Source organism: Clupea harengus, chromosome 22 (assembly GCF_900700415.2).
Source record: "Clupea harengus chromosome 22, Ch_v2.0.2, whole genome shotgun sequence".
NCBI classification, from domain to species: domain Eukaryota; kingdom Metazoa; phylum Chordata; class Actinopteri; order Clupeiformes; family Clupeidae; genus Clupea; species Clupea harengus.
The window spans coordinates 21278008-21293642 of NC_045173.1; the positions used below are offsets into that span (position 1 = coordinate 21278008).

General features: G+C 42.3%; 1 protein-coding gene across 1 annotated transcript; it reads right to left on the bottom strand.

The window, feature by feature from the left end:
* Nucleotides 1-10171: 10171 nt before the first annotated feature.
* Nucleotides 10172-15609, bottom strand: znf330 (zinc finger protein 330). Its single transcript, XM_012818867.3, has 10 exons — nt 15478-15609; nt 15005-15170; nt 14322-14341; nt 14086-14156; nt 13256-13332; nt 12677-12803; nt 12128-12232; nt 11861-11907; nt 11639-11756; nt 10172-10717 (listed from the first exon to the last, which is right to left on the bottom strand). The coding sequence occupies exons 2-10, from the start codon at nt 15122-15124 to the stop codon at nt 10422-10424; spliced, it is 981 nt and encodes a 326-aa protein (XP_012674321.2). The 5' UTR covers nt 15125-15170; nt 15478-15609; the 3' UTR covers nt 10172-10421.
* Between the last annotated feature and the right edge of the window lie 26 nt (nt 15610-15635).

Sequence of the window (15635 nt, forward strand, 5' to 3'; positions counted from 1 at the left end):
GAGAAAAGACGTCGTCAGGGAGATCATCTGTATAATGCTGCAGAATGCGCGCAAGGCAGCAAGATCCAAACGCATTTTTGAATCATATCCGATAAGTAATTCCGTGCATCAAGAGCTGTAATATCCCAGTTTTAATTTAAAGAATGCATAGGATTTTCCCTTTCGACTCCTTAAATCCACGAAACATGCGTCGTGGGTAAAAGTTGCGGGCGCTAACTTTCACTTTCACAAATGCAACCCTCTAACAAGGGTGTGGGGTTTGAAGGAGGGGGGCTGATCATTTCCAATAGTAGCTGTTTTATTCTGCTCCTATTCGCATAAAAGGACTACAGAATAACTTTATAACAGCCCAATTGGGCAACGCTTTATTAATTTACTGACACGCACAGTACAACCTACGTGCATCTCACGTCCAACTCTCACTTCAGGTGTCACATTCAAAAAGGTCCGTGTGGACACAATTAATATTGTTACTTCATTTCTCTTTTTTTTTTTTTTCTTAAGCTGTTTGACTCTTAATGAACTGTCAAACATGCACACAATAAAAATCATCTCTGAATGACAGAACTCATTACGAATCCTCTTCACAATTTAACTGGAGTGATATTCCTTGTTACCATTCACACACATTTGCTGAAATCAAATCAACATTGTAAATTCAAAATGAAAAGTTATACGTACTCTATTCTACTGCATTTCCTATTTCAGTCTTAAACGTAACTACACACATTACTAAACATGTTGTGCTTTTCTCAACATTTGTCTTTAGTCCCCCCAAAGTCCATGAGTGGTCCACAACTATTAGTTCACAAAGTCTTTGTAGCGTTGTGGCTTCACCACTGTGCGACCAGCCCTTATGGTCACCGGTAAGACCTTGTTACGAGGTGGGTGTCACCTGTGTCTGTGGCTGTGTGTGGTTCAGGAACAGTCTGTGGAAGAACAGTCTCTATGTCTATAGACTCACTGAGGGTCTGTCCGTGGGCACGCCTGAGGTGTTTGTGATTCCTCAGCAGAACACCACCAGACTGCAGCTGGACTTCGTAGGATCTCGCATCCACAGCCCTGAGAACTTTGCCTAGTCTCCAGAGAGTGTGAGGTCCAAATAGCTGTAATTCGCACACAGTCCCCTGGTTTTAATGTGTCCAGATCTCTGGCTGATCTGTTGTAGTAGGCAGACTGGCGTTGTTAGTTACTTCTTAGTCCTTGCTGCACCTGTTGGACTTTTGGCTGCAGAAGGCTTGCTTTTGTGTGTTCTGGTGCGGCGACTGAGAAGTCTTTGTGCTGGACTGGTGTCCAGGCCTTGTGACGGTGTGTTACGGGTGATCCAAAAGAGCAAGGTAAGCATCCTGTCCAGCCATTTTAGCTTTGTGCAAAAGTCTCTGTTTTGACGGCTGACTCCGCTTTGCCATTGCTCTGAGCGTGTCCAGGTGACGAAATCTTATGCAGGAATTCCCACCGTTCGCTGAATCTTTTGGAATTGTATTGTGGTCCGTTGTCCGAGATGACAACATCAGCGATGCCTTGTCTGGCAACGTGGGCTTTCAGTTTCTTTATCACAGTTGTAGATTTTGTGTCTGAGAGAGAATCTATTTCCCAGAAATTTGAATAATAATCTACAGTGATGAGAGAGTCCTTGTTGTCAAAAGAAAACAAATCTGTGCCTACCTTAGCCCATGGTCTGTTTGGCATTTTATGTGAGATCAGTGTTTCTCTTTGTTGCTTATAGTCCACTGACCTGCAAATGTCACACTTGGCTACATAGGTCTTGATCTGGTCATTAATGCCTGGCCAGTATACGCACTCTCTGGCTCTTCGTAGGCTTCCTTCCACCACAAAATGAGAGGAATGTAGACGGCGCGTGATGTCTCTCCTTAGCGCATCAGGTATGACAACACGTTCATCCAGGAATGAAAAGTATGGTCTGATTTCGCTTGGTGTCTTCGTCTTGTCATTTGGACATCTTTGTTGTATGGTTTCAATGAGTTTCTGCAGTGTCGAATCAATAGTGGCTTTCTCACTATGTTCTCTAAAGGTTTGTGGTCACTTTGTGCAGTTACCTTGCGTCCATACGTGTACTGATGGAATTTCTCCAAACTGAAAATCATTGCTAAGAATTCCTTCTCTATTTGGACATAGCCCTTCTCTGTTTGTGTGAGTGTTCTGCTTGCAAATGCTACGGGCATACCCCTCTGGACCAGTGCTGTGCCCAAACCTGTGTCTGAGGCATCACACTGCACAGTCAATTCCTCCTCCGGGCTGTAGTACTTCAGCACCGGTGTGTTTGAAATAGTCTCTTTCAATTTGAGAAACGCCTGGTCATGCTGCTCTGTCCACTTCGATTCACCGTCTTTGTGTGTCAGCTGCCTGAGTGGCTGTGTGTGTGTGTTGTGTGTGTGTGTGTGTGTGTGTGTGTCAGCTGCCTGAGTGGCTGTGTGTGTGTGTGTGTGTGTGTGTGTGTGTGTGTGTGTCAGCTGCCTGAGTGGCTGACAGTGGTCAGAGAGATGAGGACAGAACTTAGCCAGGTAGTTCACCATACCCAACAGCCTCTGAACTGCTTTCACATCTGTTGGTTTTGGCATATGTTCAATGGCACGTACTTTTTCTGGATGTATCCTTAGACCATCCGCTGTCAGGAGATGTCCTATGTAAGTAGCCCCTTTTTCCCTCTTTTTCTCAAACGTCACAGTATGCGACAAAAAATGCATCCCGTCATGTGAGCGTCCTATGTTTACAGTTAGTTTGCTTACTGATAATGGATGCTGTTAAGGTAGTGCTCATTTATACGTTAATGCAAACGCTTTAGGCCTGTTTGTATTTACAACACAACACAACTACTTTTCTATACCGAGGAGCAGAGGCGAAGAATTGCACGGAGGTCAGCAGTCTTTCTACTGCTTTCACTCCCAAGACGTACATTGCCTGCCAACCTCGCCACCGCCGGTTTTGTGGAGTCAGACCCAGAGAATGTGTGAATTCCGATCAAGGCTGAACACACACTGGTTCCAAGAGCTGATGACACCTTGGTAATGTCAATGATACGAGTCCTGTTGCCAGTCCCTGTGAAAACATATAAACTGCATGGCAAATCTGTCTGCACACTTACAGCAATGACTGCCACATCAGTGTCAGAGCTCTTGATAATGACAGCTTTATGCTCCCGTGCAGCATGTTGTGCATGTAAAAACAACAACAGGTCTTCAACAACACGAACAGACTGTACACCCTCCTTAACAGTCACACAGTGACATTGATTTGTATGTGCGATGTACAAGCAGAGGTTTTTGCCCACTATTGTAAGGTCTGCATTTTTCCATGCAACATACAGGAATTCGGCAAGTGCTTCCTTATTTGTTCCTTCTGAGAGAAACTTTTTCCATTGGGTTGTGACCCTGCATCAGCTCTACGTGACCGTTCTAGGTTTTTGATACTGATGGGGGAAATCACGAGTCAGCCTCTTCTTCAACATATCCTGTCTGCAACACAACAAAACAGTGACAATTAAGAGTCACAGGAGTATCATGAAAAGCAGAGAGTGGTGGAGGTGGTACAAGACATTACAGGCTAGAACCTATCTGCCATACAGCACATTTAACACCAAAGATGCCCAAGAAAGGCACACAACATCACTAACCACACCACACCACACGCACACACACACACACACACACACACACACACACACACCAGCTATTCTCCTTGTTGCCAACTGGTACATGTCTGTGCATCAAACGTGGGCTCATTCCTAGAACACATACTGTATGAATGAGAAGGAAAGAAATTAATAAGTGTTGTGATCAGGGTAGGAAATTTACATATTTTTTAGGGGGCAATTTTTGCCCCCACTGACTTAAATCCAGGGGCATTTCAAATCAAATTGGGGGCACTTTTTGAAACTTGTGAAATAACATTTAACTATGTTCAAAATAATAAACATACTTATTTAGGCTTAGAGTATATGGGGATTGTCATCAAAAGGCAATAATAAGACTATTAAGCAGTAGGCTACTCTACAAATTCAAAGTGTTTTCTTAGATTTTTTTGAACAAAAAACAAACAGAAAACATAAATCAGACAATCATATTCAATTGTATTCTTATTTCTTTGTGGTTATTAACAATTATAAGTTTTGTCTTTCTTTTTTATAATAATAACTTATTATATTTCTTGATTTTTTTGTTTTGTTACCTTTAATCATCTCCCTACCATAGTACAGGAAATACCGATAGGACTAGTTAGCTAGCTTGCAAGCAAGCCTTAACGCACTATCAGAGCTAGCTAACGTTTAACTAGCTGACGTTTAACTAGCTGACTATTAACTAGCTAAACCGAACTAAATAATTAAAATATATATTATTACTAGTTATCATTCACCGTAGGCGATGGCGTGTTGCTTAGCGCACAAAAGGCCATGTATTTCTTTATGTTTTCGCTCCCCTTGATGAAGTCAGTGTGACTGTGCTGGATTGACAACGATTTGGCAACTCGTTGTCCACAAATCCGACATGCCTTGAAAAAAAATTGCGTCTTTTTCTCGTCGTCGTCATCCTCCACCCCAAGCCAATCTAGCTTCCATTTTTCGAATGAAAATTTGATCTTTTGGAAACTGAGATGGTGACGGAGACTGTGTTTGCTGATCCTCATTTCTCCTCACACTCGCAGTCACAGGTCTGATTAAGAAGCGCTCCATTTATATTTTTTGTTAGAACGTTCGGTTCTTCACGCACACGCAGTCAAGGCGAACATCAAAAACATTTTATGGCAACTGCACCGGGTCATATAGGCTACGATGTTTTTGACAAGTTCATTAAATTATTATTAGAGGAAATTATGGGGGCATTTTTTTTCTTAGGGGCAGTTTTGCCCTTTGCCCTCGTGTATTTCCGACGCTGGTTGTGATTGTGTGCACATACAACAGAATGCAGATTGAATGTTTACTTATATAATGTTAAGTTAGTAGCTCCTTGAAATGCAATATAACAAATAACTTACTGTTCTTTCTCTGGTTTTTCAGGCCTCAAAAACCTGGTGTACTGATTATAACAGCCTTTGTGGTACTGCACCTCCAGAGCCACACAGTCTTTGTCTTTTATATGCAAAAGAATACTTTGGTCATCCTTCAACTCTGCAGCTTTCTGCAATTGGCCTTAACAAAACAAAAAGGATAACTCAATGAGTTCTCGTACATAATTGTACCTTTCAGTCACTCAACCACAGTGTGTGTGTGTGTTTACCTGCTGTTAATGTTTCAGCCTTTGACAGAGGATCCCTTTGTCGTTTGCCTGCTCGGTTGATGAACTTCTCCTTTTTTTGGCAAATTATGCACAGGGCAGGAAGAACGGGGCCAGAGCCTGCGATTGGCAGCCCTGACCTGGATCGCAGTTTCTTTGTTGGACTCGCGCCCCTAGAAGTCGATGGAATGGCCTCGTGGTCTTCCGTCGCTTCTTGTCTCTCACGTGCGAGACGTCTTTCCACCTTTTGCGATGGATTTTTGTCCGTAAATCTACGGTAGCATGTGTGATGGAAGCCAGCATCCTCGGGAATATTTTCAAACTCCACATCCACAGTGTTTGAAGTTCTCAGCCATGTCTCGAGACTCACCCTCCAACCCGAGCCACGTTTGTAGGCTTGTCCTGTATGTATTCCATCGTGTAGTGGTGAAATAATGTACCTCCTCGTGCTTGACTGAAGTAATATGCATAAAACAATGTTTGTTTTTCAATTTATTAAGACATTCCGGTGTATTTTCTTCGTCTTCCGTACTGCTCGATGAAGGCATGGTGGACGCCATCTTGCAACTCTGTTGACAAAAAGCAGCTACCTTATTGGTGTAGCATGATCACGTGTCGAAAAGTGCCAGCACTCGCGACCAAGATCCTATTACGCTCTGAAGAAACTAGTTCGGCATAAAACATAGACGCACCAAAAATTGACTGGAAAGTCAGCGACGAACTTTTTTTTGGTAGCTAAGCACGACTCTTTCTTTTTTATGAACTAAATATTGTGTAGATGCACGCCTGTGGAGCGGGATTCATTTTCTAAAGGACTTTTCGTGCTTCACATCCTATTTTTGCCAAGCAGTGGCACTGTATCTCCTTTATCCACAACTGTCTCATTCTTACTTTCCATTTAACTCCTTCAAACCACTTTCCTTCTGTCTATCCATTGTCCTATTCCCTCAATCTATAAATGCATATGTAATTACCCTGTTTTAAATTTTATTTCAAGAAATGATCTAATGTTTTAAACCCTCATTTATTCATTTAAAAGTCCTTATCCATAGTCCATTCTAACTTTAACTTTTCTTAGCCTCCTGCTCTTGCTTATCAGTTAACCCCTTTGTCATATTAATTACTTCCAAAACTCTCTTCTCAACCCCCGCTAGGCTCGATCAATCTCTTGTTTTCTCACTCTCTCCAATAAAATTTCTCTTAACCCTTTCCTGACGTCCTGTTGCTAAATAACCATACTTCTTACCTACCCCCGCCTTTCTTCCCAACCCCAATACAGAGGGGGCTTCCCATGGGCCCAGTGCCCCACCTGGGCCAACAGTCTTATCACTTCTAACACAAGGGCCTTTTGTGTATGAACCAGAAGGGGACGCAGGGGTCCTTTCTTCAACAACAGCTGTCCCAACCAATACATTCCTTAACCCTCTCTCTAAATGAATTACCCTCTGTGCTATCTCCTCCACTCTCTCTCCTGCTGCTGGCCTGCAAACAAAGAACTTTCAATGCAGATTGTTATTAAACAGTTATCAACCAAGTACCTATTCTATATTTTTGTTAGAATAACATGTTTACACTCCAGCTGCAACTATCCAACTCTCAGCATTCATCCACTACTTAATCAACCTTTCAACCCAATATGCATCACACATGTATTTTTTTACCAGCAAACCCAATTTCATATTCATAAACTGTAAATAATCCCATGTGTGAAACTCACAGATTACCACCAGCCAGGAGCAATTGCCAAAATGTATTATATGCTATCCAATATACATATAACTGTGCTTTATTCCATTTGTCAATTCCTTTATTTATTTATTCCCACTAAGTCCTATACACAATCTAATTCCACTCACTTCCACCAAGCTACAATCCTCAAGCAACACCCATGTATTCAACATTTCAATACCTATTCCTTCATACCCATCATATATACAGTATGGATTCCCATAAAAGTCACCCACTGTATATTCCTCCTCTGTACTCTCTCACTCACTTACTTCAACTACTTGAGGCTCCCCCGTTAAGCGAGATGAGTGTCTGATTCGCATCAAGGTGTTATCCTGTGACACCTCCACGTCACCTTTCCCTAATTCTTTCGCAGGCAGCCAATTGCTGACACTGGCTCTTTCCATCATTCTGGCCACATCTCTTGCCCTGAAATCTAACCCCACTTTGAGTGTAATGTGTGGTATTATGCCTCCCACCTCACGTGCCATAGTGTACAGTAGTGGATCCAGTCTAACCTGTGCGGCCACGCCTTCAGGTCCCACAATTACACACTTGACCTTCAACCAGACCTGCGTCCTTCCATGTAATGTCTCTCTCCATTTCTCATCACTCACTCCATTCCCTTCTACTCCCGTGACATCTTCCACCATTATAGTGCAATGAGTTGGACACCTAGGCTTTCTGAGCCCTGCATGCCAATTGTCTATCAGAGGACCCCACTCACTCCAGATCCTATCCTCCCATTCCAATCCAAATAAACCTATCCAATATATCTGTCATGTTCCCTGTATGTTTTAACTAGATGCAATCATCCACATACACACAGAGAGGGACACGAAACCTTGTAGCTTGTTCTACAACTTAGCAAGTCTGGTTTATTAGGAACGTGAATTTATACAGGACAGAGGTGCCACCTGGTGGTCACCATAAACGAAGCACATTCTGCTTCGTACATAACAATATCTGTTTAATTTGATATGCAATGGGTCCTTGCAAAGCCATAACCTGGTGTGGTGCCTCTCTCCCATCAGACTGAATTAAACCTGATTTTAACAACGGCCCTTCATGCAGGGAAACAAAGCCACTGGGGTTACCCATCTGTGGACTACTATCTCTCTGCTCTCCCATCTCCTTTTGCATCAAAGAATGTTTTAACTTCATAAACTTACTCTCAACCATCATTCTCTCTTTCTTTTGTGTCTAGTAACCCATTCCAAATCCCAGTTGAAACACCTCTCGATATCCTGCGGTCAATTGGTCATAATTCACAGCTTCCTCTACCATCCCTGACAAAAAAGGAACTTCCCCCACTGCTGAATTAACATTCTTAAGACTTTGAAACACCTGGCCAGGCAACAGGTCCTCTGCCTCTCCCGCATTACCTCCTGCAAACAAAGCATTCCTTGCACCCTCACCCAGATCAATCAGTCTCCGGGCCATCTGCTCTTCTCCGGCCTCCATTTCCCCTCTGCCTCTTTCAAACTCATCTGCAGATTGTGAATGCCTAATGTTAAATTTAAACTAAATCTACGTGTTGGTTTACAGAGAATCAAGTGAAAGACCGCCACGAAGCAATAGGTTTGAATTCAGTTGAGTTTACTGAGTTTTAAGAGATGTACAAATAGTCTTAGGTGAGTTCACAAAGAGCTCTGTCACCCACGACTGGAGAATGCATTCTGACATTCACATACGCAATTCAATCTTTTAACCCCTCAGTCGCGACAATGTTGCTTAATCATGGATCCCCTGTGGAGCTGTAACTAACTCTTTAACAATGGGGCCTCAGTGTGAGAAGTCCAATTCTCACAGCTCAACTATTAATCTTATCTCGTACATGTCCCGTGGTGATCTTTCTGCCCTAAAAAGTTCTAAGTTACGGCCACTGTCACTGCTGGCCCGTGCTGGCCCTGTCAATGTCACACCAGCAGCGACACCTCAGGGTTTTCTCTTACACTAATCAGGTGGATTTCAGTAATTCCACACAGTTGCGCAAAGATCACAAGGCAGATTTCAGGCCCTGCGCTCTGTAAAGTGCCGTGAGAATTTTATTGTTTTGGCCTTATATAAATAAAACTGAATTGAATATGTTGTATTGTAGGCTAGCATATATTTTATTGATGAGTGCAAGTCACAAATCCAATCACATCCTACCAACGACACAGTGGGATTACTGTAGAAAGGAAGAGAAGGAACATAGGATAAAATCCGTTTTCTCCTATCATGTTTCGTAGCCTTAGTAGTGCCATGGAAAATCCCACATTGATTGTCAAACACATAGGCTCTGTCTCAAACCGAGCACTTGTGCACTTCGAACACTGACTTTCAGTGCTTAGGGCGTTGACACTGACAGAACCAGCAGAATTCAGGGCACTGAAAGTACCCAGATGGCGCACTGCAAATGGTAAAAAAATGCCATCTTGGCTACGTAGCGGAAGAGGAGCCCTTCGGCAGCTTTTCAGTTTGGAAAGTTGGCTGACTGACGCCTCGCAAATCACTTCAACCATTATTGCTGGTTACAATAACTGTGTTATTTGATAGAACAATGTCTATTTCTCGGTAACCTAAAAAAATCTAAGCAAGAAAACGCCAAAAGATGTACATTTACATACAAAACACGGCCGTCAGCGGCGTTTGGTCCACCATCTTTGTTTAAAATTTCCAGTTGGCCTGGAGAAAGCTGGCGCCCAGATTTTTGGGTAAAAGGCTTGCACATTTGCGTCAGTCAGTGTTCCATTTGTGACAACACTAATCAGCAACAGAACGCACTACAGATGTAAGTGCACTGTATTGCAGTGTACTTCGCAAAGTGCGAGGTTTGAGACAGAGTAGTAGTAGTAGTAGTAGTGATCAGCTAAACCAAATCGTCCCGTCCCGTAAAATTCAATCTTAAACAGGTTACTTCGCTAGGTCTGTTCTGTTCGCCTCCACCAAGTTTAGCTGGTTTTACAAATATAGGATGTATTGGCTAGAATCTGGAGTTGTTGCTTGAATGACTAGGGCACTCGGAGAGCGTGTTTATTGAAGTGGGATAATACTTTGTGTATCCGCCCCATGGTTCGGGTTTACTTGAAACGTTTAATGAGCTCTTCCTTGGCCCATGCTACACCCTTTCACCAAATTTCATGAAAATCAGGCAGGTCGTTTTTCCATAATCCGGCTGTCAACAAACAAAACGAATTTTACAATAAAATGACAGAAATTACAATATGATGTCAATGAAATCCATTTCTCTTTTGTTTATTTCCTCACAAAGGGGCATTAGGTAATTACATGCAGTGACAGTCAGGAACACCAGTATCAAGGATACTTGTGGGCAATAAACCCAAAATGTACACACACAAACAAATATGCTGGGCCTTTGCCCTAACCCTTCAGAGAGACCTGACCGGGAAAAAAGGAGCCAAACAAATGCTCCCAGTATTTCTACACCCTCACTGCCATCAGTGGGCATTTCCCCAGTGCTCAGGTGGTGCCTACAGAGAGGTTACCCACTGCCTCAGTGACCACTTCTTCGCCCGCCACCTTCTCTTCGCCCGCCACCTTCTCTTCTTCCTCCTCGTCATCGTCTTCCTCATCATCTTCATCGTCGTCATCGTCGTCGTCATCGTCCTCTCTGTAGGGGTATTCATATCCCTCCTCCTCATCATCATCCTGGTTCGCTCCTCCATAACTTGACCCATAACTAGATGCCCCATAACTATAACCATAACCATAACTCTCCTCGTCCACACCCTGCCGTCCGAACTTCAGGGTGCGTGCTGCGTGGAAAAGGGAAAGGGAGTTGGAGAGGAATGAACGGGAGAAAAGACAGGGCAAACAGAGGGTGAGTACGGAAGATTAAAAGACAAGGAAAGCATTTCAGGTCAGGGCCCAACTCCTCCCAACCACTACCACTCACGCAGATACACATCATACATTACAGGTATAACAGTGGCTTCCTTCCTGTAGGGCTTTCCTTCACACTGTGTTTAGCAGCCTGTAATTAGTTAGGTATCCACTCATATCCAGTCATCCTCCAGTGCTGGCCACAGTGACAGGTCACCTCTGTAGCAACATAGCCTCAGCAGGAAAACATTTCTCTATCCTAATCTGAACAGTTGTAAAAAGCTTCGGCAATACATTAAAAAACCGTCTTTCAGATATGACTTCGGTCTTCACCATTTCTGTAGGGGAACAGGAGTCATCCTATCTTTCCTGTCCTGATCAGTAGATAGGATTTCTCTTTCCTAAGAAGTTTTTTTTAATTTTTTTTATTAATGCTGAAATGTAGTCGAATATCTGTCAAATGATCTATGTTTGAGGTATCCGTCATATGATAGAAATTGTTTAGCTTATTTATTTTTAAATCATATTGTTGTTCTGGTGCAGTTTGCAATACTGAATTTGACACACAAGTACAATGCTTGTCAGCTTGCCAAAACTAAGCACCATGATTTTCAATTCAAAAGGCAAAAAAATAAAAATCATGCTTTAATCGCTCAACTTTTTTTCTTTCTTTTCTTATATATATATATATATAAGAAAATATATATATATGTGTGTAGCCTTCAAGCCACGTTCACACACAAACTCAGACAGGCTAAGAGATGAATCATTGGTACGCTAGGAGTAGGATCCCTCAGATCCACACTCGCACTTACGGTTCTGTGAGTTCACCGCACCTTACTGAGGGGACTTACTTGACATGCTGAGGTCTTTGGTCTCCTGTGTTTCATGTCCACACTTTGGACAAGGGGGCGCCTTGCCTTTCTCTTGCTTGAACACTTTGCTCCGTGCGTGGTCGTCACAGTAACATGCCTGCAACAATGGATAAGCCCTTCAGTGATTGTGCAACAGTAAATTAACGCATCATCAGTCATCCGTCTCCACTGAGAATTGTGTTTGTCTGCCAGAGGACTCACCTTGCATCGTAAACATGAGTGCTGTCCAAGACGGTTGCAGGAAATGCCTAAAAAAATATGATTTTACACTCAATGGTCTGGTATTATAGTCATTATGTTTCAGAACTTGCATTAAGACTCTTGTTTGTTGCCATGTCTGCTGTTTTCTGTCAATGCATGCATTTGCCCCAAAGAATAATGGTGTTTAGCCTCAAGAAATGCACCACCCAACACAGCAGACAGCTCCACAAGGTGACAGGACATGGGGGCATGATGCTGCACACTCACATTTATAGGTCTCAGCCTCCAGGACCTGGCAGCTGGCCTGGTGCTCAAACTGGTCATCCTCACACAGGAAGTTATCACAGAAGGAACAGCGGAATATGCGGCCCCCTGCAATGGAGGAGGAAGAGAGGTGGTAAGAGTCATGCGGGGCTTTGAAATGCAGGACGCAATCTTACTCTGAAACATACAATAAGATCATGCTGATATTCCAATGTTTTGATAATTATGTTTTCATGGTTTTGTTGACATTCTTTTTTTGCCCCAATGATGGTGTGAATGCAAGACATTTCGTTCCGCTTTCCAGACAAACATCGTGTCCACTAAAAGTACTCGGCAATACACTTCAGATGTGCTCATTTACTTTTAGCAATTATTCTGAGACCGATTCTTAATCACAAGAGGGGAGATTTTGCCCTTAATTCAGCCGCTACATCTGGACAGCTCACGCTTCATCTCCCCTTTAAGTATGAGTGCACAGGCTTGGGCTCTGCATTCATTTACAGTCCCTGATATTCGGTTCTGATTGGAAAGTTCATTGCAGGTAGTGTTTACCATGCTCCATTACGCTGCGGTCACACTCGATGCAGTCGGCGTCAGAGAGAGGGCATATGCAGGCATGGGTGCTCAGGCACTTCCTCCCATGGCACACCCAGGCCTCACAAAAATCACACACTGCCCCCTAGTGGAAGAATACATCCAATCAAAACATGGACAAAGCACACACTGGCTAGATATGGCCAAACAAATTAAAGTGAATCGTGATTTCCAGTAGTGATACTATCTTCATGAATATTTTACAACTTTGTACTTTGAACATGGCTATTTATAGGGTAGTGTCATGAATGACAAAAAAAACACACTTTGCTTTTTTTTCTCTTCAACAACTAGTAAGCACCTGTGGACAGGTGTCCAAATCCTGGGTCTTAGAAGTGGGGTAGGAGAGCATGATGTAAAAGATCATGAATTTCTCTGCCATGTGCTTGTATGAAATACCAAGCCAGCTCTTCTCCCACTACACATGAGCTGGAGACCCTCCAAAGCCACAAAAGACTTGAGCTTTAGGCCCTAACTAACATAGTAACTTAGCCAGTCTCAATAGATTAGATATGAACACAAAATAGCAGGTCTTACCACCATGCCCATTCCCGTGCTGTGGATGCCAGGGTGTTTGATCACACAGTCTGAGGACTTCATACACTTAGTTTTGCCTTTTGTACAAAGGGAAAAAGCACAATTCAGAAAAATAATGTCTGTCAACTGGTTTCATACTCAGATGTGTCTAACAGCGAGGTCTCATGCACTCCTATTGTCAAAATGAATTGTTACCTTCCTTTGTGACATAAATAATCTTGAAATATCTTTGTTTATATTTTAACAGTTGACTAAACAGTGCTGCATTAACATCAGCTAAATCAGTGGCTCCCAAAGTGTGTTTTTGTTCTTATTTTCAAAGGGTGGCCTGCCATGAAAAGTTATGCAACCACAGAGCTAAATATTAAGATAGTTGTATTACACTTCTTTAAATCTTCCTGTTGAGGAGAAAGATGAGGATTAAAACAAATAGACAAGGTCAAAGGCAAGGGGAACCCATCTGGGAAAGAAAGGAGGGGCAAGCCTGAATATTTTATAATTAAAATAGTCAATTGCAGCAGTATCTGATAGCAAGGAACAACAGAAAATACAATGTACTTATGTACCAAAGTATTAAAATACCCTGCAAGCATCTTGTTCCCATTGTATTCACACATTTATCACAGTGTCTTGTTGCTAAGCAATGTGGTCTTTAATCAATAATTTTTCATCCACAGCTATTCACACAGTCAGTGCCAGCAATGTGAGCAGATATGTTGGTATTAAGGAAGACCTTTCTGACAGGTTGCAGAAGGTTTCAGAGAGTGCAATATAGCTATGAATGTGATTACATAGGTCGGGTCCAAGCTCAATTCAATCAAAACACTCACCACACTGAGCACACATGGGCAGCTTCTGGACTGAGGCACAGAAGTAGCAGAAAGCTCTGTTTTTCTGTCTCCTGTGAAGACATTACAGTAGAGACAGGACAGATATATATATATATATAAAAAAGGAAATGTTTGCAAAAGACTTCATCTGGATGGTGATGGAGAATGGACGTGAAAGTGGGAAAAAAAATGCTATTAATGCACAATACAGACATCACTGAAGAGGGCAAACTCACCTTTGGCATTTGTCACAATCCTGTGAAAATACAAGGCACACAATGAGAGCAGGAAAGCAAGATAAGATCTACAGAGTTGTAAGCTTGAAGAAAAGGGCTGTTTGCTCTTTATTGTGATATCCAAGGGATTCCGTCTGTTTCTGGAGGTTCAGATAAATTGGGTTTGTAAGTGATGTTTAGATCAAAACCATGCGTAAAAAAAAAAAAAAAGATGGGGCAGGACATGTTACTTGTCCTGTGTCTGTTTGCCTGCTACTTTGCTTTTGTCAACACTTGCTACCAGGACATGCACGTTTAGCCTTTTCCAAAACGGTTCAATGTTTTCTGAGGCACCCTCCAATGTATTTCTGAACAAGCAACAAACCAACACATTTAAACAACACTGGTGTTTCAACTAAAGGGTCTATCGAAAAGCAAACATAACCTCCTCAGCATATTTAACTACCCAGGTGGACTATATGGTGTCCATGTTAATGTGACTTTTCATTTAAGTAGAAGGCAACATTGATTTGCTAAGGTTTTTTTTATCAGAGGTTATGTAGAAAATCGATAAAAGATGTCAAATAAATGTGGTAAAGGATGTTATTCATCATCCATTCATTGGTTTGATTCAATAACTGTAAGCAGCTCTGTTGTTCACAAAAGAGAAAAGCAACGATAGCTCAAAAGGAAACGGTAACTACCATGGATGAATTGCACGGTTGCTTCGCCACATCAATGTGATCTTTGTTGGCCCGAAACTGCTTCTCTCGTTCCTTGCGACTTTCAGCCTTCTTACGAGCACCGGTCTTCTTTTTAGGCATCTTTCGCTGGTGAAATTGGCTAGCTAGCTAGCTCAGTAGGTGTAACCTGAGGTTGAAGGCAGAAACTAACGTTAATGTTAGTATTGCAAAAGGTTAAACATCGTATCTAACAAAAAACTAACGTTTTTTTCCTGTAGTGCACTGCTTAATACTATTATGATAATAGTAACATGCTGTTAACTTATTGCTAAAAACTAATCGTTAAGTTGACACGGATGCTGAGAACAGCACGATGTATGACAGGACAAACTGGTAGCAAGCTATTTAACGGACACAAAAGCACATTACTTAATTGATTATATAACAGTAATATTCTTTGTCTTGATAAACATCTCTGGAAGAATGAGACATACCCAAAAATACTGAGATCTTTTCACTCTCGGACTTCAATATCTATCTGCTAACTGGAAGTTAGCAACTTGCATACATACAGCCTCGATCTAATTCCGGGTAGAAAAACGAGCATTCGTAATCTGTTCCCCTGTTGCATAGTTCACTGCGTGGTGCTGGC